This window comes from Pholcus phalangioides, unplaced genomic scaffold (genome assembly GCF_987345545.1).
Source record: "Pholcus phalangioides strain wild (caught in Gottingen) unplaced genomic scaffold, Ppha-v1.0 ptg000003l_1, whole genome shotgun sequence".
NCBI lineage: Eukaryota > Metazoa > Arthropoda > Arachnida > Araneae > Pholcidae > Pholcus > Pholcus phalangioides.
The window spans coordinates 58,090,071-58,116,091 of record NW_028301596.1 but is presented as its reverse complement, the minus strand read 5'-3'; the positions used below and the strand labels follow the sequence as shown (position 1 = coordinate 58,116,091).

The following is a 26,021-nucleotide window of genomic DNA, read 5'->3' as shown; positions in this document are numbered from 1 at the left end:
ACCATCGCAGCGTGGATCCATTTATCAGCCAACTCTGCCAACTATCCCCGAACAAAACACACACAAAAGTATTACTCACATACCGTATACTTCACGAATTCTCCTACATTTACGATTCTCGTGTACTATTATAAGGGTGTGTATGAAAGATAGAGAGTGTGTCGTGCCACGTTGAAAAATTGGGCTGCATTGCGTAGGAACACAAATTTCTCCGTGTTTTTTACGGAGCAATTCGTGGCTCTTCGTTTCACTTCCTCGGAATATTCATTAAAAATATCTTTCCTCAATTCGGGATCCAGTCGCTCAGCTTTACATCGAGATTCTTATTATCAACAATTCTGTCATGGGTCTCTTGATGATCAGATCAATCATTGGTCGATGCTCAGATCAGTCATGGGTCTTTTAGAATGCTCTAAGCTCAATCATGGGTATCTTACAATGCTCAGCTCAATCATGGGTCTCTTACAATGCTCAGCTCAATCATGGGTCTCTTACAATGCTCACCTCAATCATGGGTTTCTTACAATGCTCAGCTCAATCATGGATTTTTTAAAATGCTCAGCTCTTTCATGGATTTTTTAAAATGTTCAGCTGAATCGTGAATTTTTCTAAGCGTTTTCTGTATAATTCGTGGCTCTTCGTTTCTCCCACTCGAAAATATTCATTACAAATGTCTATGTAATTCTTTTTTCAATTCAGCATCCAGTCAGGATGCCTTCCATTTTTTCTTATACGGTATTAATTGTATTTACCTTTATACACGGTGATTCTAAATATTCTAGCTGAATTTTAGGGATGGGGGGCAAAAATAAACATTTTTTGGCATAGAGCGTGTCCAGAAATGTCGCATTTAGGTAGTGAACGAGGGATGAGGCTTTCTGTAATTCTTTCAAAATTCTGTTTAGTTGATTAACTTATAAAAATTTTTTTTCCTGTTCTAATCCGTCATTTGCCAATTCCGATCTTTATCCAATGCATCACATCGTTACAGTAATTCTGAACTCTCAGATATATATGCATCTGATGTATAGGACAGCGAAATGGAAAACGAAATCAATCTGATGAAAGGAAAACGAAAAAAAGAAAACCTTAAGATTGCAAATTGCATTCCATTATTATTTGAGGGTTTTTTTATAATTACATAAAAATAACAACATGAATGAAATATGAAAGAAAAACTATTTGTGGGATTTTTTTATCAAATTTTAATTACATTAGAGTCTTTCGATAACGGACAGCAATGGGACCAAAGATTTTGTCCGCTAATGGGAAGGTACGATATACAATGGAACCTCGTTTAAACGACTTTCACATTTATATGACGTTTGGCTTCGGTTGCGTTAAAATGTATATGTTATATTGTGTGTAAAAGTGATACACCGATGGTTATGCATAATCACCAATCATCTCGATAAAGAAAGTTTGGTTAAAAAGTTTTATTACTACATTTATCACTTTTACCGGGATTATGCATAAATCCCAAATAAAGTTGCAAAGTATGATATGAGAAAAAATTTATAACCTTTCTTCTCCTCATTAAACCAATTAATTATTTTTTCCCAAACTTGATACGTGATCTACACATATTTTGCAATAAAAATTAAATTAAAATAAGTGTGAAGAAATTAAAAACATTCATAACAACATCATCAGTCTTGTGATGTTAGCTTTCTTCACACGTTAGCAACGAACAAAATCAGCAATACCATTCGAATTCACCATTCTGGACCATGGTTATGTTCAGTTAATTAAGTAACTAATCGACGATTTTATCATATTTACCAACACGAGCTTGGGATTAAACATGATCTTAGTTGAATATGATAAATTCTCGGTTTATGAGCAAAAATTAATAAATTAGCGTTTGGAAAAAATGTTGCTTGTAAAGAGTTTGCTTGATTTTACTGTCCGCTATCCAGAGTGTCCGGTAGTGGGGAGTGAAATGCATTAAAACCCTATTCCACGCGACCGGGGATCAGAAAATTATCCGTTAACGGAAGGTATCCGTTAGCGGAGGTCCACTGTATTAATTAATCACATTATTTATACTAAAACTTTTAGAATATTTTTATTGAGTTTGTAACGTTTACAGCAGTCACTTCAAGATTGAGGTAAAACAATCAAAACTAAAAGTTCTGCTGCTTAATTAGAAATGATTAGCTTAAATAGCATTATTGGGGGAGACCTGGCTTCGTCCTTACCATACTGCCAAGGTGGCGAATTATAATTGTATTCGACAGGACAGAAGCTTTGGCATGGGTGGAGGTGTAGCCATTTATGTGAAGCGACATATCAATTATGGCATTATCCAGCTACCGCCTTCCACTCAGTGTGAGGTTATGGCCATAGAAATCCATGTCAATAATCAGAAATTCAGGATTGGTGTTTGCTACAAGCCTGCTCAGAACAATATTGACATTTCACTCTTCAATGACTTTTTAAATGCCAGTATCCTGTGATACTTTGTTCTGATATGAATGCAAAATCTTTTTTTATGGAATTCTCATTTCAGAAACTTTCAAGGCAAGATTCTTGAGGATTTCTGCATTCGAAAAAGCATTCAACCGTTTGCACCTGTAGAAGGAGTGTGGCGGCTGCAGAACACTTCCTTCTACAATTGAAAGATATAATTAACATTTATTAAACAATTAAACACAAATAAATCGAACCTACAAGAACGAGTGAACCGCGTGACTGTCCCGTTTGAGCGGCAAAATCCAAGTCCAGTTTCAACATCGCGCAGGCGCGCTCTTTTCCCTGTTACCTGGACAGCGCCATCCAGTGGTGGACGCTGTCGCCACACAACATTCATACCTACGCACTTTCCTGACCGGGCTGGCCAAAACCCAGATATTTTGGACATGGCGCTTGCCAAGAATCTCACATTTGCAATGTCGGTTGATGTTCGACCCATTCTTAGCTCAGATCACAATCTCATTTTCTTGGAAGCGGATTTTAGTATCTCCTTTATTCATAAGCCAAAGAAACTTGTGATTTGGCCTTTATTCAAGCATAAGCTTGCTAGAATTACGTTGCCTTCCTCCACAGGAGGTAACTCTGGTCAAATCGAGTCAGACTTACAAAATTTCACAGATACGATCATCAATGCAGCCACTGAATCCACTCGGGATGCTCCTACTAATAATCCACTGGGTATTCCTCGCTTGATTAAGGAACGCATTAAATTGAAAAATAAATTTACGAGGAAATGTGTGTGTGTGGCAACGTACTCCAAGTCCGTACTTCCATGATAGATACAGATCCATCAAAAGGATCGTATCACGTGAGATTAGGTATTTTATAAGTGAGCGCTATTTAAGCTTTCTGCGAGTGGTTAATTGTACCGATAGTACGTTGTATAAGGTATACAAAACTTTTTCCCTACAAATGCTGCGGAGGTGAGTCATATAATCAAGCGTCTCAAAAAGAGAAAAGCACCTGGTCAGGACACTATCACAAATGACACGCTTAAGAATCTACCTGACAAAATGGTTCAATACCTTGTCATAGTCTTCAATGAACTTCTCCGACTGATGGCATTTATTCGCAGACATGAAAATTAAATTAGTTTTTTTCGGGACCGCGTTAATTTGTATCCCAGATATGCTTTTGGGATTTTGAAAGAGCCGTCGAGGCTGACCGGCAATTAACGCTGCTGCATACGTACATACTATAGCAACAACAAGTTCTTGCATCTTCAAGCATTTCCTAGAAACTCGCTCAAATCCGTAATGGCAGCCGACGTGCGGAGAGAATGTTGCACACACTAAAGTTTTGCTTCTACTCTTTACAGAGTTATATATATATATTCTACTCCCGCTGACTTCACTTCACTTCAGCGTGAATGAAATTGTTAATTAGCTTTCGCACAGATTTCTCTCCGAGCCTTATGGTCACGACTCTATGGCAAAAGTGGAACGAGAGTAGGATGAGGGCCTCCTTTCTCCTCCGTGGATCGAGAGGAACTGGCACTTAATTAAATTAAAAGTTGTCTAAACAATTAATTCAAGCTTTGAAACACGTATGACTCGTACGAGAATCCGACATGTTCCGTTAAATTATGTAAATCCGAAACCTTAGGACGAATGTAATTTGTTATTGCGACTTCCAAGGAGACACTCTCTCTCCTTTTGGAGCATTCACTGCCCAAGTGTATGTGGTTGTTGCACTCTCCTCTCGACAAATTCCGCTGTAGAGAGAAAGAGTGAATCGTTGTGATGATGGTATATGGCTTTTCTGGTGCTTTCTCTGATGAAGCTGTACATCTAAAAGGCCCGGAAAAGAGAAATGGCGAGATGGAAAGGCGGACAGATTAAAATCTCCGAAGCAGTCGCCCGATGTCGGAATATTTTCGGGGACTCACCTACAGAGTTGCAGTTGCAATTTGCGAATTAGAATTTATGACCGTCTCGTCGCCGCGTCACATATATCCAGGACATGTCTGCTGATGCTAAACTGTTTCCGCTTCCCCTTGGAGCATCGACGCGTGTGCACTTTCCAGCGACGACCGAATAAATACACATCAAGTAAACGCGGCTTGTTCACTAAATTCCCGAACTGCTGAAGCGCATTAAGATTCGCATATGCTTGCGTTTTCATCGAATCCATAATTCCGACATTTCCCTATATCGGAATTCTTGAATTTGTCTTCGGCAATCAATTGGTACTTGCGAGTTTCCGAGAAAACTTCTTATATTTGGTAGAGATCAATGATCGAAATCTACCAACTCCAACTTTGCTCCATAATCTTAATTTTTTCCTCTATTTATCACTCACACCATAAACCCATAGTTTCGTAATTTTCAACCATGCATGTGATAGGATTTCCTTAGCTGAGTAAATGCATTATCAGCTGACAGCACCAACATGCTCGTTACCGTAGCGAAAGAAGTACAATGTTTATTTCGGAAGGGGATGTGCATAAACTGCTGAGTAGTATAATGATCTCCATAAAAAAACATAAATAAGTGAATAAATTCATACAACCCTTCAGAAAAAAAAGTGGACATCCAATTCTTTCATTAACACACATACACAAAAATTTTTTTTGTTTTTTTTCATTTTAACCATCCATTTCGGCCTCAGTGATGCTCAATAACATGGTCTTTTCTTTTATTTCAAAGGCATAACACACATAATAATACAGAAACACATTGAAGGGCATACTACAAAAACAATACAAAATAGACTACAGAAAAAAATATATATATATTAATAGAAAATAAGCATACACTTTGTGACCTGAACGGATTTAAAAAAATCCTTTCGCCAGGTCTAGATTAGGTCGCCAGATTAGAATATGATATGATATGCATTAATGATTTGAATTTTCATACAATGACCAGTTTCTAAAATATAATTCAATCTATATTGCTCTGTAAAATGGAATTTCGCATTTCTCAGCTAAACCATAAGTTTTTCATATAACTCAGTTTCAGAATGTGATTCTCACAATCAACAGCTTCACCCCTTAACAATCGTTAAGATTTGTAAATGGAAAAATGTATTCGAGCGCTCTCTTTTTTCCTTTGAGCCTTTTTATTCGTAACCCTGTAAAGAGAGAAAAATTGTATTTTTTTCCTTCACACACCTCAGCATTATTGTTTTTTCTCCCTCGATACGGTTTGACGATTAGAAAATATAGTACAGTATAACAAACAGAAAGAGGGTGATTGAGGAAAAACGAAAGAACCCCAGTTTTTCTCACTTCCTTCCTTTATTTTCCATGCGCAAAATATTATACCACTTTTTTTATTTATCTCTGCTAGGCATAGGTGGAGATAGACCTGGAAAAATGGGGGGGGGGGGACGATGATGATGATGTCAATTCATATATACATATATACATTAGATCAGTCGACTCCACCTTTGACGTTGGGTTGCCCCCCCCCCCCCCACGTATCTTCGCCCATGCTGCTAGGCATGTAGTCAAAATTTATTGCTAAAGCTTTTACGTAAAGAGGTTAATCAAGAGTCCCTTACATTGTTCAACTCAGCTATAGGTATTCACATTCCTTAGCTCAACAATGAATTTCTCACATTCCTTAGCTCAACAATGAATTTCTCACATTCCTTAGCTCAACAATGAATTTCTCACATTCCTTAGCTCAACAATGAATTTCTCACATTCCTTAGCTCAACAATGAATTTCTCACATTCCTTAGCTCAACAATGAATTTCTCACATTCCTTAGCTCAACAATGAATTTCTCACATTCCTTAGCTCAACAATGAATTTCTCACATTCCTTAGCTCAACAATGAATTTCTCACATTTCTCATCTTAAATTTTACACATTACTCAACTTTACACTGCGATTCTTATAATCGATAAAATATACGATACTCTCTCCCATACACACACACAATCATGTGTATTTTTGGATTGCTCAGCTCGCCAATTTTTTATTCACGACACTAAACACAGCGATAATTGAATTGAAAATTACTCTATTTCGTGATCCTTCTCTTTGATCCTCTACTATTGTACCAGCAACTTTCTGCCACGTTACGTGAATAGCAGATGATTGTCGAATACATTTGGTTCGTTAGAAAACTCCGATTCGTCTGTGCATGTCATTAGTCATCTTGTGCACGATGATGACAAAACAACAGACAAGGTCACATCATCTCCTTTTTTTTATTCTTTCTCCCTGAAACCAATTTTGTCCGGAAACTCCAACATGGCGTGGAGTAAAGTGCTAAATAATTAAGTTTTGAACCTTGATAATTAGGTGGTTAAGCTACATTTGGAGGGTCCTTCACCGAACAAGACACGTCGAGGGGGACTTGAAGGCGTAGGAGTAGGATGAACATATCCAGTGTCTACATCGACGACAGAAAAAGATGGTAGGGAGGACACACACATCGTGTAGGAGGTCAACACTTAATCAGCTGTTCCAGTTTATATCTTCACCACCCTTTCTTCTCTTAACTCCGTAGCATAATTTTTTTTTCTTAGTTCTTCTTACTCACCCACATACACCATCCTTTAGATTGTACAACAGAACAGAAGAAGCAGCAGCTGCTGTACTGGCTGCTGCTGCCAGTGGAGTTTTTGGTGCGACAAGGTGATTAATGGCCACTGACAGGCATTAACAAATCCCTGGCGACGATCTCCACCAGAGAGTCTTCTCTCTTTCTCTTAATAATGGACGATTTTAGGGAAGGATGGTGATGAAGCCATGGTGTTATTTGAAAAATGATGTGTAAATAAGTGTACGTAAACACCGATTAATCGCTGTTTGCATTGAACGATCCATCAAACCGAGGAGATATCGGCGGCGCAAAAACAACCAAAAAAATGCCATATATTTCATGTACTTTGCTTCTTTTATTGGATCGATTTTTTCTGCCCAGTGGATGAGGAGCTTCAATTTGATTCCATTAAAACGGCTTATTTATCAATTTAATACGAATGGAACCTCCTCTTGCATTTTTCGTGTTGATTCCAATGAGACATTATTCGTGAATCTAATTAATGTATTAAAAAAATACGCTTGTTTAAAAGATATTTATTGTACCGAAACGGATCGAAACGCAACGTTAAAAAATTAGTACAGACTTCAAATCGATATTTCACGATTTTTTATTTTTATTTATTATTTTTGTATATTATTTTATTTTTTATTTTTTTTGCAAGTTAAACTAAACAGTGTTGATAATTGTTGATTTGGTTGTTGATAGAGAAGATAGAGAAAAAGACAAAAAATCTAGCTTTTCAACCCAGTTTAGTTTCATCAAATACAAATACAAATGCAACGCCACAACAGACAAAATGCCCAACGAGGTGGCTGAGAAAAAGATGCCCATAAAAATATGGTTGTCATATATTTCAAAAATACAGCAACCCAATTAAAATGCAATTAACACAAATTATAAACAATATATACACATGATAAAATATTATACAATGCCCATAAAGAATACTTATGGTTGTCTTATTCTAAAAATGGATAGCTTCTCGATTTACCCCAACATGTTTATCGTACTTCTTTTTAAACGTGTCAATTGTGTTACAATTTACTACCTCCGGGGGTAAGCTATTCCATTTATTAACAACCCTATTCGAGAAAAATTCCCTGCGACACCATAACCTTGCATTGTCCCTCAATAATCGATACTGGTGTCCCCTTGTAAAAGCTGTCGATTGGCGGTGTACTAAAAGTTCATGGTCCATCCTATCCATCCCATTGAAAATTTTAAACACTTCGATCATATCTCCTCGACACCTGCGTTCATCCAATGTAAACATCTTCAAAAAATGAAGTCTCTCTTCATAACTCAAGCCCTGTGTGACAATAAGGACACGCGTAGCTCTTCTCTGCACCCCTTCAACCAAGTCTATGTCCCTCTGTAGGTATGGTAACAGATAATACTCTGACAAGAGCGCTTTATCTGTTAAAGTTTTTTATATTTTGTGTACTTTTTTTGTCAATAACACTACAAGTACAATCTGATACAAAAAAAAGAAAATACTGGTACAAAGACAAAACCAGAAACAAAAAACACATATAAATACATAGATTAGGATAATTCACTCTGTGACCCCAAGGGACTAAGGTGTTCTTCCAGTAGGTCTACAAAAATAATCTATTGTCTGTTGGCACATCGCAAGCGTCATTCATTTTTCAATTTATGTTATTTTTAAAATGATCTTTTATCTTTTTTATTTTAATGTAAAGTAACACAAAGAATTTTTTAACATCAAGTTATGTGTACCTCCACTTTCCATCTTATTTGTTTAGTCGGTATTGCATACTGTTACTGTTATCCATCATTTGTTAAACATTTTGTTACTGTTATTAATTATCTGTATTTATTGCATGATTTTTTCATAGTTTATATATTTTGCAAATGAGTAAATATTGAAATTTGAGCTTGCATTCGTACGGTTCATTGTATGAAAGAGATGTAGTATTTTAGGAGCAATGTAATAGAAACTCTTTTTAAATAATGTTTTATTGACTCCTGGCACTTGATATTCCCATATCAAGTAGATGTTCTATTGCTTTTCGTGGTTAGCCTTATATTATTTACTGTTGCGAATTTTATAATTCTATATATATATATATAGATTTGCCTTATGTTTAGTGTGTGACATTCTGTTATATTGTTACAAATACAAATATACAAATACAACACCACAACAGGCAAAATGCCCAACGAGGTGGCTGATAAAAAGATGCCCATAAAAATATGGTTGTCATATGTTTCAAAAATACAGCAACCCAATTAAAAATGCAATTAACACAAATTACAAACAATATATACACATGATAAAATATTATACAATGCCCATAAAGAATACTTATGGTTGTCTTATTCTAAGAATGGATAGCTTCCCGATTTACCCCAACATGTGAGAGTTGTACACGTTATTAGTGATCTAATTTTATTGTAAGTGCTATTTAATCCTTGTATATTTGTATCATATTTTTTTAACTATTTTTTCACACTGCAGATTCCATTTAAGATCATCCTGTGTTATAATTCCCAAATAGTTATAGTCATAAACTGTTTCAATTTCTTGACAATTGCATTGCAAGCTCAATTGGTACAAGCAGCGATTGTGTATCTTTATGTGTATATGAGTTTCATGGTTAATAGTTTTAGTTTTTAAGCAAAGGTATTTTGTTTTCCGAGTATTCAGTTTTAATTTGTTATTATTTAGCCATATATTTATCTTAAATATAGGTCCTCTTCAACTTTTTATTTTAAACTTGTCATTTTTGAATCTTCAACATAAAGAATAATGTCATCTGCGAATGATATTAATTTACCATTTAAATTCATTTTACATAAATCATTGATATAATGAAGAAATAATGATGGCCCTAGGACCGATCCTTGTGGGACTCCTTTCATTACCTTCTATAATGTGCTGATTTCACCATTTATTATAACAGCTTGTTGCCTATCATAATAGTATTTTTTAAACCAGTTTAGTGCATTTCCTCTTATGTCTTTTTTTCTATTGATCGCGTTACGATAATGGTTACAAGTTAAATTTGAAGAATAAAAGATTTTTGAAGAAAATATTTCACCATTCAGTATTGTTCATTTTGAGCATATTTTTAGGTATTTTTTTGATACAATATTTCTGCACTTTACTAAATACATCCGTTCTTTATTTTTTGACATATTTCTATTTCCGTTTTGTGCTTATTTATTTTTTTTATACATATTTGTTTTCTTGTTATTTTTTTATGCATATTTGTCATATTTCAGAATTTTTAAATGCATAATTTCACATTTTTTTGCGTTATTTTTCTTTATTCGGTACTTTCAAAAATATTTTGTTGTGTATATTTTTTATTTTTAGTGACATACTTCAGCATTATCAGACGGATTTGTTTTCATTTTTCTCACGTATTTTTTTATTTCATACCATATCCCGGCGTATTTGAATGCATATTTATCTTTATTATTTAGTGCATATTTTGCCACTTTTTTAGTGCATATAATCCGAGTTATAATCGTAATGAAATATGAACAGCGTTTGATTGCATGTGATTACGTTTTACGTCAAAAAATATCTCGAAAACCGCAACTTCGGATATAATAAAAAAATTCACGGAATGTTCGATGTCGTTATAACTGAGTTTGATCGTATATAAATATTTTTTTTTGTTCATTAATTTCTTCATTTTATAAAATGCCCAAGGTGCTAAAAGACATATGAGTTTTTAATGCAATTTGGCATGTAATTACAACAATTATACAAAATACCTTCAAGGAAAAAAAACAAGCTTTATTTAAGACAAAGAAACAGGATGAAGAAATGAAGGTGACGGCTTGTGCAATATCGCGTCGCCATTGAAAGAAATCAAAGAATTCTTTGAAAATCCTTTTCTACTTCGACTTGCAAGAGGTATTAGATACGAACGGATAAACACGGACGAGTGGTAAAATGCAACATTAGCCATTTTCTCTTAAGCTCGCGCAGAAAATGGCTGAGGATGCTTCTTCTCCAGGAGAGAGAGTAGTAATTAACGGGTGGCTTAATGAGTGCAATTAGTTAAGAGAAGAGGAAAATTTTTCCATGGGTGATAGGGACGCCGTACTCTAAAGTTTTGCCAACCTTTTCTTAGGAAAGGTTCTGTAAGAGATTCTCTTACTGTTGTGCACATTAGTACTCAAGACATTCTCTCATCGGATTCAAGGAGTCGGAAGTCAAGAGATGTTTCGCGCCCTTTAAAACTTTGTTCGGTGGTTGTTCTCACGGGGCCATTTTTGAAATCCTCCAGCACTTATCCACGGGGCTTCTAACAATTTCCCGAGCGACGAAAACTTCGTTTTCTCCACCATTTTGTTCAAAGTCAACGGTTAATTTCATTACGACGCGCCTAAAAGCAGCAGATAAATCTTCCAGCCCAGGATATTTCCAATTTGGTATCATTGCTCATGTATGTACTGGCTGGATAGTTTCACAATACAAATACAACGCCACAACAGGCAAATTGCCCAACGAGGTGGCTGAGAAAAAGATGCCCATAACAAATATGGATGTCATATATTTCAAAAATGCAGCAACCCAATTAAAAATGAAACTCAAGCAATGTACCTTAAATTCATTCAATCATTCAATCAATAGACGTATTCTAAAATACGTCTGCTGACCTACCATTCAGCATAAGTCGTAAATAACGCTATTTGAATGAAAATGACAAGTTCTCTTTACCTTGAAATTCGTTAAGGACATCCAACAGATATATAATATACTCTATTTTTAGTTCATAAAAATATTCGCAAAAAACATTCTAGAGAGCTCTCATTCCTAAATTTCATAATGGCCTTCCAAATGATGTCATACAGTCTTCCCCATTTTAGATATTCAAAAAACATCTTAAATACTTATTATACGTAGTCAATATGAAGGCTCTTTCCCCTGATTCTGGTCATAAATGGTTCTTGCAATTTGGGAAGTTTAAGACCCCTGATTCAAGAGCCAGGGACACAAAAAATATAGTACGTACCGCACATATAGTAAAACTCAATTATAATTACCTTGTTTGCAACGACACCTTGGCTATAACGTCAATAGTTGGCGGTCCAGGCTGGTTTCCGTATAGAATAATGTAAAAGAGTCTTGCTGATAACGTGGATGGAAAGGAACCACCTTGGATATAACGACAAATTTTTCGTGGCTTTCGTTTCTGTTTCGATGACGTTTCCTAAAGAAATTCTTAAGCTTAGAGCTAATTACATTCCGGGAATAACAGGCTGTCTTCTGTGTATGCCTGTGTAAGTTGGAAAAAGGATTTATTAGACTACATGTTTGACGCTTCGACTTGCTCATTGATGTATGACAGTATACAAAACATTCCCCTATTTTGCTCTTCCCGATTATTTTCCTATAAAAATGTCCCGTTTTTTTCAGCGAAGCTCACTTTAATTCCTAATCTTCACTAGAACCGGAGATCAAGGTAATGTGCATAAGGTAAATTTTTCCATAAAGAGTATGACTATAAATATATTTATCTCACGTATTTGTCATGTTCATATACATTTCAGCAGACTTGCTGTAGCAATTTATTTGTAAGCAATATTTGGTGATTTTGCAGACAATCTGCAACATGGTTGGTTTGAATCTATGATTTCACGTATGAATTAATCATCTGTACCTAATAAATCTATTAATTAATTGTCTCATTAATCTCATTTATTAATTATCTCAATTTCCCGTATTTTTCTCGATCAAATGTGGTCACCTTAAAATCATAATAAAATAAAAACTTCATGCACCGTATTTGATTGCGTCTGATTATATTTTTCATCTAAAAAAGTCTCGGAAACGTGCAACGACAAAATTTCGTGGAATCTTGGATATCGTTATAACCGAGTTTGAATATATATATATTTGGTAGTTGTTGATTGATTTTCGGGGATGTTGGTGCTCAAGCACAGAAATTTGAACCGAAAGAAGCAAAAAAAAAAGGCAAATAAAAGGCAGCAGTGACGTCCTGATTCAGTAATTCGACATACGCCACTGTGCTCTCTGTAGGTACCGCTTGCTTTATTCTCGATTCTTTTTTCCGTTTTTATCTCGAAACATTCGGCAATTTTGTTCTCGTCTTACTTTTGTTCGCATTCACTTTTCGTGTCCGAGGGAAAGTGGTACGTGCCCGGCATCTCTTAGTACGAGCTTTAACAAAGCCACGAATTGAAATTTAACGCCGACGTCTCCTCTAGGCCTAGGCATCTTTTTTTCTTATTCATTTCTTTTCTAGAATCAGCGCCCTCCCTCACCATTCCTAATTCGAATACCACATTTCAGTACGTGTGTCTTTCTCAGTCGTAGTTGGTGCTCACATGTGCACCAACACATTCTGTGCGGCTTTTTGCTCTAGCTCCTTTGCAATTTTTTTAGTTCTGATGAAAAAAAATTCCTCCCGAAAGACTTTTTTTAAATGGAAAGTGATTCCGAGTCGTGTTTTCACACGTGCTGCAAAAACAGTCCTATGCTTACACATTTGAGATGGAACAACTAATTTATTGTTTTAAATGAAATTCTCTTAGTCTGGTCGATGATTCGTTATTCGAGACCAGGGATGTTGGAGTTTCGGTGACGTCATGATACTACATCTACATCCTGGTACATTTGTATATTTCACGATAAATTAATATTTCACGTACATTAAAAATTTACAAAAATAATATTTAAGGTATCCGGACTACCTTTCTTTTCACTTTCCTATAACATGGTACTGGAGGGAAATTTAATACAACATTTTGATAGAATGTGTCTCAAAATGATGAAAACATTAATAGACTAAGGTCTATCGCCATCTATGGGCAATTTACTGCCCAGTGAATTGTGCCGGAAATGTAATTGTGTTTCTGAATGCGTATGTAGTGTTGTGTCTGATTTTTCAGTGCGGCCATCTATATTTCAGAAGGGAATTGAGTGAAGTGTAATGACTTAATTACATTTGTATTGTTTGTAGGACTGTTGCTCTCTGTGGCAAAACTGTTTAAAGGGGAAGATTGGCTCGCATTCGTGCCTTGAAGTTGGGAACCACAGAAAACTAACTTTAGCTGACCACCACTGTGGTGACGGTGGAATTCGAACTCGGGACCTCGATTTGAGTCCGTCACTATGATTACTCGACCACCACAACAGCATAATGCAGGACTGCAAAATGATTAAGTTCGGCCTTGAATCTACACATTCACTCAGTGAATTAGTAAAATAGAAAAAATCGTGATAGGGTAAGTGGCACCAAATACATGGGGAGCAAAATAATGTAAATCAGATCCAGCGTGCCGTTACCAGACGTGAGGCCTGGTGCGAAAATACTATAGGGACCAGATGCCTTTCAACAACATCGAGGAACCAAAAATATTTGAAACCTCCATTTGCTTCGATTTTACATATTTTATGGGTAAAGGAATTCATCTATATTATCTCAGAATACACAGGAATGCTGAGAATACGAAATATTTTAAATGCACAATTAAATGCGACTTCTATTGGAATTCCTAAACCGGAGAAAAGTTTGGAAAGAAAAGCATAAACTAACGGATGAGCTCGTTATGCTGTTCTTTCCCACCTTTGCTCCGATTTTAGGAATTCCAATATCTCAGCGAATATTGCTTTCAAAAACGTGGGATTTTTTTTCTCTTAGACTCAGAGAAGACAGGGGAGAACAAATTTCTAATTACTCTTTTGAGCACACGGGGATTTTATAAAAAATTAATTTCTTTATTTTTTTTATGTATACGATCCCTCAAACGAATTTTAAGATTTTGAGAAACTGCACGTCATTTGAAAAAACTTTTTTGTGATGGAAACTATGTTTTTCGAAAGTCAACCGGTGCAGAGATATCCGCTGTGCAAACGATTTGGGACAGCCTGTAATGGATTGTTTAATGACTTGAACTGTTTTGTGTGACTTTTTATGGCCATCTTTTCTTAGCCTCGTTGGGCAATATGCCTGTTTGATCTTTGTATTTGTGTTTCTATTTTGATCATTGTATTTATATTGTGATCTTTCTCTCTCTTTCTATTGAAATTCTGACATATTTCTTTGCCTCTTTGAATTTCTAGTTCACACCGGGATTAACGTCCTCGAGTCAACAACAGCAATCTTCCAGCCAAACGTCCGCGAACCAGAAGGTCCTACAGGAACACATGACGCAAACTTCTCCCCGCCATCAGATGTTCGGGGGAAGCTACTCGCCGCTCAGGACCCTGGGTAGCGGAGCCGGGTCATACGGTATGGCCCCGAGCGTCGCGGGCACCTCGTGCATTGGTGTGCCCCCGAGCTCCTGTATCCCGCATTCTCTGTCGTTCTCGGGATGCTCGCACCACTCACTTCTCCAAGGGACTTCTTTCAGCTCGCCTTGTCCAAGCGTCTACGGGTCGTCCGCTCAACCGTCTGCTGCAGCTTCTTTCTTCGCAAGGTAAGTCCGTCCGTCTTATCAGTTCGTCCAATGGCGTCTTTTACATCGCGGAAGATGTAAAGTACAATCGAACTTGGTTAATTCGAAGCTCAAGGGGACGCCAAAAAATTTTCAAATTATCCAATTAATCTATACTGGACCTTTAAAGTGACTACAAGTTGAAACTTCAAAAAAACTACAAATTAAAATCAATATTCACATTAGGATTAATATACATATACAGAGTGGTAACTATCGACCGCCCAACAATTACACACGTGATTCCTTGTGAAAAACTAAGTGTGGAAAAGTGTTTTCAGTTTTTTGATCTGGCCTTTAATTAATTAGTTATAACGCTTTAAAAATTGATGACGTCACTTCAAAATACTGCCAAATTCACCAAACGTATAACTTGGGGGAACACCTTTCAGGGAAGTGGAAATAATTTTTTTTACAAGTCAGTCAAAATACGTCCTTTCCATCTCAAAACGCCAGCTTTACAGAGGTTATAGATAAGCGGTAGTCATTTTGTTTTGTTCTCCAGAAAGTACTGAATAAACTTTATTTTATTTTTATATTTAGTTATTTTTTTGGTTAGAATTCATAATTTGGTGTCATTCAGCATACAAGAATATTGTATGCTTGTGGCATGAGCGGATCTAGAGCTCGTTGTTGGGAAGGGTGATTTTACAAAATAATAATAATAAATAATAATATACACTGTGAATAGGGTGACCATACATTTCCCATTTTGTCCCGTATTTTACGGAATAGTCCCGATTTTTCATGTTTTTTCTACGCCCGGAATTTTTTGAAAAAATGTGCTGGTTTTTATTTTTTAGTCGAAGTTTTCTTGAATTTTTTATTTAATGACACGTCAAAAAATTTCGAAACCTCATAACTCACTTAATATTCGTCCGATCCAAAAACGGAGAAAACACTTTTCCATATTAGTTTTTCACAAGGAAACACGTGTATAATTATTGGGCGGTCAATAGTTACCACCCTGCATAATTGATCTTAGCGGCTACATTATTGCAACTGTTCTGGAATCGGCATCAGTGTAGAAGTTGTTGACCATGCTCATAGCCTGATATACGGAGAAAGTTACTGATCATCTGTTACAAAACTGTTTCCCAAATTTTGCTAACAATTTGTATAGCATTTGAGAAATCTATCTTCATTAGAATTTGTTAGAAGAAGCTGTTCTGCAAAAATATGTTTCCAGAGGGTGACGAACACAATTCATATCAAGTGGTACCCAATTTCAATGCATTTTGGCTGAACAATATTTCAATAAGCAATAAATTATCAAAAAAAACAACTAAAATTTTTAATTAGCATTATGACTTCCTTTTTATATGGATATTCGTTTCTGAGATTCCTCACTTTTCACCCGATTTTGGTGGATTAGTTCATCACTGATAATCTTATTACGAATTCATTCAGATCATGGGTTTTGCGATTTCTAATCATCAAAACCGATCATTACTTTCGAACTGAGTTGCTAAACAATAAATCCAACGCAAAAAAACAAATTAAATTTTGACATTTTGGCGTAGAAAGTATACCGTTTTCAAAGGAAGAAGTACCAACTTTTTATTACAAGATGTTATAAAACCTTTGGGTATCTTTAGGGCTGGCTCGACAATTCCTTATACGTTACTCAGTGGACAGAACGACTGTTCGAGCCAAAAGTTAGAATCAGAAAAAAAACGGCACCTACTGTTGGCCTAAATTAAGATACATCAGAAGCTTTTAACTTTCATTTTTCAAGATTTACTGAAAACAAGTTGGTCAGCAGTCAGTAGCCCTGGATAATGAAGATAGAACAAATTAGTCGTCAAGAAAAGCAGGGTCTGACTGCTAGTGGATTTTCCCTAACTGTCTACATCTGGCCTAACCTTAAAATAATATTTTTTCCACTCCAACTTCAAATTACTCAAAATATTTGTAAAAATTCGAATTAAACAAACGTTTTTAACATTAAATTAAATAGAAAGCCCAAGGGGGGTTGGTAAAAATTATTTTTATATATTCAAAATACGAATTAACCACGCTCGAATTAACCATGTTTCACTGTAATAAAATGCCGATGTTAACGTAATGATGTGTATATAGTGTAGCATTCTATCGAAATACATTTATTTTCCTCGCCAAGATTACAACGCATAAACCCCAAGATTCTTCAATACATCGCTCCAAGGGTTCCTTGGAAGAAGTTATTCCCAAAGATTCAATAAAAGTTACAGTGATGACAAGGCAGTGACACTATGTGCATGATGTTGAGAGTTATTGTCACCAATAAATTTTGAGATATAATAATGGATATATGATTCTACATTAATCCGATTCTTCCCGTCCGTGATAAAATATTCCATCCCTCCGATTTGAAAAGGCATTCGTAAGAGAAATAAAAGCTATACATCGCTCCGCTCGCAGAATATGATCATCGATGTAATAAAATAAGCGATGAGTCTCATTTTTTCCTTCATCGGCTCATCTTTTCCCTCGGAAATAACATCATCGTGGGTGAGGAAAAAAAATTTAAAATACATAATTCAAAAATACAGATATTGTTGATGATGATGGCGACAGGTTGTTATCCATTACACGTGGAAATTGTTATAATATAGAAAAATATTATTATTATTATCATGACAATTTTCAACGGACTACACTATATGAAGGAAATGCCTCGTTCCTTGTGAAATGAGTGACGGCCATTTATAGAATTACATCGTTATTTCTTATGAATTGAGAACATTTGCACCGATCCATCAGCAAGCAGAAGTAGCTCCATGATCTCCGAGCTCGTATATTGCATAACACGCGCACGTAATTTTCCCAGGATAGCTTCATCCCTTACACAGTGGGTGCTTATGCTCGGAATTCTTCGGTATTTGTTTGTTCGTTGGTGGTTATATATTTCAATATATTTGCATTTAGTTGTGATGATTGGCGTGCATGACATATTTGACGCCTGCGATAAATGAACATTTTGCTGTTATGGAATCATTTCGCTGTTATTCCGAACATCATGAATTCATGACAATCAATCATCAATAAGTTAATGTACCGTAAAACAAAGTCGCTTCGACTCTCAATGACTTTCTTTCTGATATTGGATTATTGAAACAAAATTCTATGATATATTGTCGCACGATTATAGTCACTACATTGTATTTTAGATGATACGAGTCCATATACGCTCGTGTTTTTTCACTTTTGTAGTACTTGTGCATTCAAAATTCCCATAAAGAAAATCGCATCTCAGTGACTGTGTCAAATATTGCAATCTGGTAGACCAATGTTACCCTGATGGATATAACATAGAATCCTATGGGCTCGATCAATATAGAAAACTGATGGAAATGAACTCGGTGAAAAAAATATAAATACAGGATATCCTGTAAGTCCAAATTTGGATATTTGGCTTTTATCAACCGTTCGTCGTAGAGGTATTGTTCTAATTTAAGAAATGCTCAAAATGTGTTGGAAAATCACTGGGTATCAGTTTTAAGAATGAAAATACAGTGTGTGAAAAAAATCTAAATTTTTATACGGTCCTCCCTGTCGTCTCACTTGAAGTTAGAATGTTGTTGCCGTATGTCTCCTGAGACCAACAAAACAAAATTCCATGCTTCCATGTGCAATATTCGATTAGATATTCGAATTCAAAAATCTGAGAAATGTTGCGAAATAACAGCATAAATGAGGAAAAAAAGAAATTGCCAGTTGGTTTATGCTGTTCTTTTCCAACTTTTCTCCGATTTTTGAATTTGAATATCTCAGCAGATATTGCACTTGGAAACATGAGTTTTTTTGGACCTAGGAAGGACAAGGCAACAACTTTGCAACTAAAAGTCAGAGAACAAAAGAGACCGTATAAAATGTGGATTTTTTTTATTTTGCGACGTACTATATTTCCATTCTCGAAACTGGTAAAGTGAATTTTTAGCACATTTTGAGCATTTCTTAAATTATAACCTTGCATTTACGACGAACGGTTGGTGAAATAAATGTCAAATTGCCAAATTTGAACTGACAGGACACCTTGTATTGGGACAATAGAATAAATAAGCTTTTGTGATGCTGTGTTCTAGATTAAATCAAAAAATTTTATTATGACGAAAAATTACTTTCGTTCGGGGCTTTCTTCAGCTCGTGTTTGGCCGACGGCCATTTTCCGGAAATATAATTTATTGGCACATTTGAATGTTATTTCTTTGGGTTTTTTTATCGTCTTTCTTACGCAAAGCTTTTGCTATAAAATAAACAGTTTTTTATGTGTTTTTCTTTAAATAAGTTTTGATCTATGAACCACGTGAATTACTTCTCATCAAAACCAGAAATCGTCATATTTCTGAGGCAAATAACATTTTCAAAATCGTGTACCTGGTATTATTACTACTACTACACCGTGAATGCACCTCGTGCGCATTCCTCTACGAAATTTCTAACAAATTGGCTGATCCCGGAATGTGTGTTCTGAATGTATTTGTGGCCTTGACGTATTTTATGTTGTCGAATTACGGTTGTTTCGTGTTCATGCTGCTTTTTTTCCTTCATTTCCTGAAGTAAAGATGAGAACGCTTGAACTGTCATGTTTTTTCAGTATCGTGTTGTAGGTCTGCTTGCTCTCTGCGGAAAGACTTTTTCAAAATGGCTGGCTCGCATTCGCGCCTCGAAGCTGGAAAACCGCAGAAAACCAACTTAAGCCAGCCACCACTGTGCCATCAATGCGGTTCGAACCTGGATCCTCAGGACGATGCCCACATGACTGCACAGAAGCACCCGGTATTAACAGTGAACTCGAAAAGATTAGTGTTACGACACCTTCCAAAGATGGATGACACTTAGAACGCTTTTTCTCAAATGATGAACGTCGCAACTGAAAGTTAATATAATCCGAGGCTCCTTAACAGTCTAGGCTGACTTATCCATCATCTTTTGAGTGAAGTGTGACGTTAGTATTATCGCTATAGCCAATCACTGCACCCTATCCTGGTGCTTTTCAACGATTAAACGTTACTTTGAACAAAAAGCTGGTTTTGTCGCTTCACGATCAAGAACGGTAGGTACGCCCGGTTTTATAGGCTCCTTAGCTTGAAATGATGTGTCTCACTATTTAATTTTCTCGAGAGTAACTCTTTTAAAGTGTAAGTGAGGTGGCATCTTGACGAAGCAACTCGCCTGACCACAGTCCGGGGTTTCTCTGATGTCTTTGTGCAATAATAAACATGTGATGATACGAAGTGCAATGCTTTGTCCAACCCGTAGAGCCACGGGGCTATTACTATGGCCCTGTTGTTGGATGCCGAAAGTCACAATTCCAACATGGCTGAACAGATATATTGCCCGACATGTCCAGAGCATATAAAAATGTCGACCAGGCATGAATTTTGTCGACCACATGCCCGACACGGACATCTACAAAAAAAATTAAACACTTTTTTTTCTAAATTTTTTCATTGATGATGATAGAAGTGTTCCTACACACATGCGTGCAATTTCACAGAAATGCTTTCTTTGGCAGCCATGATGTAAAATTTTCACGGTCCTAATATTTAGTAGCCTGATCGTCCTCATGCATGGCTCAGCCTCATAGATCATCCCTCATATTGTGTAACTGGGTTCATTGGCTGGAATCGTTGGTGGATTCCCAGGTCAAGATTTTTTACAGGCCTGTCTCTAAAGCCTTTACATTAATATTACAGTTCAGTAAATTTAACTCTTTCTATGTAAGAATGATAATATGATTAATTCTAGGCTAGGGTTGTTAGACGTCCAAGTTTCCAGATAGAACCCAGGTTTTTGACCTATAAATGCACTGCTGTTTGTCTTGCTTTTTCTTCGTAAATCGAAGATTCAATAAAATTTACATTATTTTTAAGAATTTAATTTTTTAATTCTGAAATTTCAAACTGCTCACATTTTTTGCTTGATGAGATTTCTTAATAATTTTAGAGCAGTGACACTGTGATTACTATTAAGCATGAAAATATGATAATCGTAACATTTGTATGAGTCAGAACGATGCATCATATTACCAAAAACACAAATTAGTTTCAATTCAATTTCGATTTTATTCATGACATCAACAAACTTACATTGCGCAGAACGAAAAAAATCCACCCAAGGGATCGTTGTCGATCCATACTGGTGGACACAATCATTGTTGGGTTAATTTTCAAGCACGAAAAGTAAATAATAATATTAAACTAATCATAATTAAAAATAATAATAAAGTTTAAATAAATTTAATTATTTAATATTTTATTTTCTTTCCCGTTCCGATAATTTTAGTATGAGAGAGAAATTCATATAAATACTCCTTGAGAGCTAGTACTTCTGCTGCCATCTATTGAATAAAAGCCAAACTATCTGTTATAATTCCTAAATTAAAATTGCTTGTATTAAACCGATGTGCAGCATGAAAATGAACAATATGTGGTATGGAACTATATATATATTTTTTAATTTTTATGCTGCATGTTTGTGTAAGTTAAATGCACCAAGTATCTGTAGTTATGTTTGCTGCAGGAATCGATTTTGCGGCTAAATACCATTCAATCATTACACTTTATGCATAGTTAGAGAATATTTTTATTCTTTATTATAGTTATTTTTATGCAAATAAATAATTAATTTTTTTTTAAATTTAATTTTTTTTTTTTTTTTTTTTTTTGCTGCTTGATTTTAAGTAAGAAAATTCAGTAATAAATTCGGGCATGTAAAGTTTTAATTGGGCACCTATTATTTTAAGATAAATCCAATAATAATATTTTTCGGGCATATATAGTATTGAGTCGAGCATCTATTATTATGATTTACTTTCCGGACGGCCATGGGAATTTTTCAGATGCGTCTAGTTCTGGATTCCAATATAGCAAAATCTTACCGACGTAAAAGGTTCCCTTTTGGGTGCCCCACAACTTCCCCCTTGCGGTAGATTTATAAGGCCCCATTGCATTGTTCAATTCAGAGCCTATGATGTTGTGGAGACGGCCCTGGTTCTCCAACCATCTTAATGCAAATTGAATTCCACTTGTAGAATCTTCGATGTGTTTAAAAAATACTCTCCGATAAAAAAAGCGAATTTCATCAAACTTTTCTTGAATCCACTTCCGTTCATTCGTAGCAACGAGTCAAAATATTAATAATAGTAATCATAGGACACAAATTCCCTCTTTTTTTTTTTTTTAAAAAAAGAAAGAAAATAGATGCGATTAACTTAAATTAAAATTCATTCAATTTCGCTACAATAGTTTTTTTTTTCTTTTGATATTTTTATATGTATAGTAGGCAAATGCAAATTTATTCGACGCTTCATTTTGTTTACGACATAAGCAAGAGCAAAACAAACTGCTTAAATACAAAAAATATAATAAAATAAATTTCCCATAAAAATTGGAAGAAAATTTTAAACGACGAACGCTTTTGTGTTCCCAACAAACATGTCGTTAAATGAACAAAAGAAAATCGCATCAAGATACCACTTTTCTTTAAAAAAAATTGTAATTTTTTATTTGTGCAGCTCCGGAACACCCGGCATTTTTTCGCCCTAAAATTTCACATGCCCCCCCCCCATTTTTTTCCTCAAAGAGATTATCGAAGCGCATGACTTTTAAAAAAAAATATTCCAAAGATTTCGAACATATCCCAAATATCTATCCAGCTAACTCAAAGCTTGCCTCGAGAAACAAAGTACATCTTGTTTTTGTTTTTCATTCAAATTAATGGCAACACAGCTGCAATTTTTTATAGCCCCTCCCCCTTCCGTTAGTTTTTATGCATATACATATATGTATGAATTTATATCATTTTTTCTTTCTCGGTGGCATCTTTCACGTGTTGGCCCGCTCTCATACATCGAATTACACTCATGTCCAATTTGCTTGATGTCGCGTTACAACCAACGAGAAGGCAAATGGCGTTGTTTGTGCTCAAAAGAAAGGCAAGAAGACGTTAAGTTGGCATCATCTAAATGGGATGAAATTTGTATTCATTAGTAGTGCTTCGGGAAGTAAACCGCATTCATAAACATCACATCGGGCAAACGAGCGAGCTAAAGTGCTGCTGCTTCTTTCTTATTGTATTATTCTTTTCTTTGTGTTTGTGCACATTAGACACCGAAATATACATGAGCAAATGATGGGACATTTGTTTGTTTGTTTGCCTCGTCGTTTATTCGCGTCATTTGCCTTCTCTCGATGTTTTTCTTTTCTTCTTATCTATTTGAATTGTTCTCGGTTAATGTTGTGTCGTTTTGTTTTGATTACGTCTCGTAAAAGGAGAAAGATTTGTTGAACGAGTCGCAAGAAACGCGTAATTTCATCCAAACCACCTAAAAATGCATTCTCTCACATGGACATTGCAACAACAATTGGATAGCGATACCTGTTCCATATTTTGTCGAGCCTGTTATGAATGATGTCGATCCAAACATGCAATGAAGTATTCAATCATCCCATCCCCAATAGAGTCAAAGCACGTACAAATTCTGTATTTAAAATAATACGTGTTTAAATCAAACATTTTCTCGAACTTATGAGACTTTTTAACTGGAAAAAGTATATAGGTGGAACTAGGAGATTTTGCAATAATCTGAGTTACTGGTTATTAATTTCCAACAGCCTCGGCATATGAAGACACGCGATTCTCTATAAAATAATAATAATAATAACTTCTTCACCTTGTCCTAAAAAAATTCAAATAAAATCTTGTTGCCCTGTCTCTCTTGTGCCCTACAAAAAAATCGATGATGTTTTTAAATACAATATTCGCTGAGATATTTGAATTCGAAAAGCGCTGTAAATGAAGGAAAGAACTCATAAAATAACGGACAAGCTCATTCGACGCTCCATATGCTGTTCTTATCCTGATTGTTTGTAATTGCATTTTTAATTGGGTTGCTGTATTTTTGAAATAGATGACATCCATATTTGTTATGGGCATCTTTTTCTCAGCCACCTCATTGGGCATTTTGTCTGTTGTAGCGTTGTATTTGTATTTGTATTGTATTCTCAGTGCTGTCTGAAGTCAAATATCTCAGCGCATATTGCACATGCAATTTTTTTGTTGGGCTCAGAAGAGCCAAGGCAACAACTTTTTTATTTTGTTTTTATAACTATACAACAACCTTGCAATATTAATTGCGCATCTTAGATCTACACGTTATTTGAATGCTTTTCATAATTATGTTTCCAAGATCTTCGCGAGTTTTTCCAGGATGCACGGAGTTTCCTGTGTCCCCTATGTATCAAATTAAATTTATATTAATTACTCGTAAGATCAAATTAAATTCCTTCAAGAAATAACTCTTCTGGAAAGCTTTTTCATTGGTACGGGTAGTGCATATTTATTTTTTCAATAGTCGAATAAAATAGAAAATTACGAGCCCACAATGTTCAAAAAATCGGACCCAATTCAAATAGAACAATACTTTTCACATAAAGAAATACAAAATCCCCGAAGTTTTCAATGATGATAATTTCTTTCATGTCTCGTTTAAATTCACCAATTAAAACGTGATAGCATTTTTTTTTACGGAATATCATTCGCGTGCTTTAAAGTGAAAACTAATTAGTTCGGAAAACTAATTTCCATCGGTAAACATACTTTAAATAAATGATTCAAATTCCCGAATTTAAGTCATTTATTTAAACGTTCAAACTCCAAAAAAAATAAATAAATTTCTAATTTTCCGACGAAATTCCAACGCTATGGTGGACATCACAGAATGGCAAAAGCATTCATTTATTTCTCGATCCACAGAAAAGTAGAAGAATAATAAGACTTCCCCTTCCTCTAGTATATATATATTATGTGGATTCCGGATATCTTCCCGGATCATCATGGCAAGATTCCAGAAGCAGAATCTTATTGGTTTATGACTGTTATCCATCAATGTCAAGGTATGACCATTCCAGGCAAGGGTCAACATAAAATTGCAAAAAAAAAAGCTAAGAAGGAGGAGCTTTCCTTCAAAAGAACAACAAAAACGTGGACTTTACTTACTCGAGGCTCATTTTCTTGAGAGAATCTTCTCGAATCTTTCTTCTTTCAAAATATATAAAATATGGTTCTGAGATATATGTATATATTATGGCGTGTGAGCTTTCTCTTTTGCGTTTTCCTGTCATTTTACATTTAAATCATTCCTGATGCATGCAACTAGACCTTATTTTTACTTTAACGTTAAGGGTATAAAGTATGTATTGTCGAATTTACAGCCTTCCGTTGTACTTCCTTTGATTTTCTTTTCAAAATCTAATCGTAGATACAACTTATGAGAGGGATTTTCAAAATTTTTGAAGCAGAGGCTGCCGCGAATATCCAAAATCTGCACGTGCCCAACCCTTGCGTATTAACTCTACCAAAGTAATGCTCGAAAAAAGATTATTGCTGAGCTGTTTCAAAATATCCGAAGTCATTGGGCCTTGGAAAAAACGGAGTGTTTTGTCGGCTTCCAAAATGTGTGCTTTCAAACTGTGACAGGTAGAATGATCACATCAATTATCCCTTGATGAATCATACACAGTGGAATCTTTTTGATAGGACTTTCAAGAAGCCGAGTCAACACATGCAAATGCGAAAGTCATACAAATACAAACAAAAAGACCACAACAGG

General features: G+C 35.5%; 1 protein-coding gene across 2 annotated transcripts in view; it reads left to right on the top strand.

Annotated features, from left to right (window-relative positions):
• The window catches only part of LOC149089011 (uncharacterized), a 478,375-nt gene that overhangs the window by 173,430 nt on the left and 278,924 nt on the right, over positions 1–26,021 (top strand). For both annotated transcript variants that reach the window (XM_089251364.1, XM_089251369.1), the window contains one exon: positions 15,051–15,406. In XM_089251364.1, the coding sequence (XP_089107490.1) occupies positions 15,051–15,406 (356 nt within the window). The remainder of the gene's footprint in view (positions 1–15,050; positions 15,407–26,021) is intronic.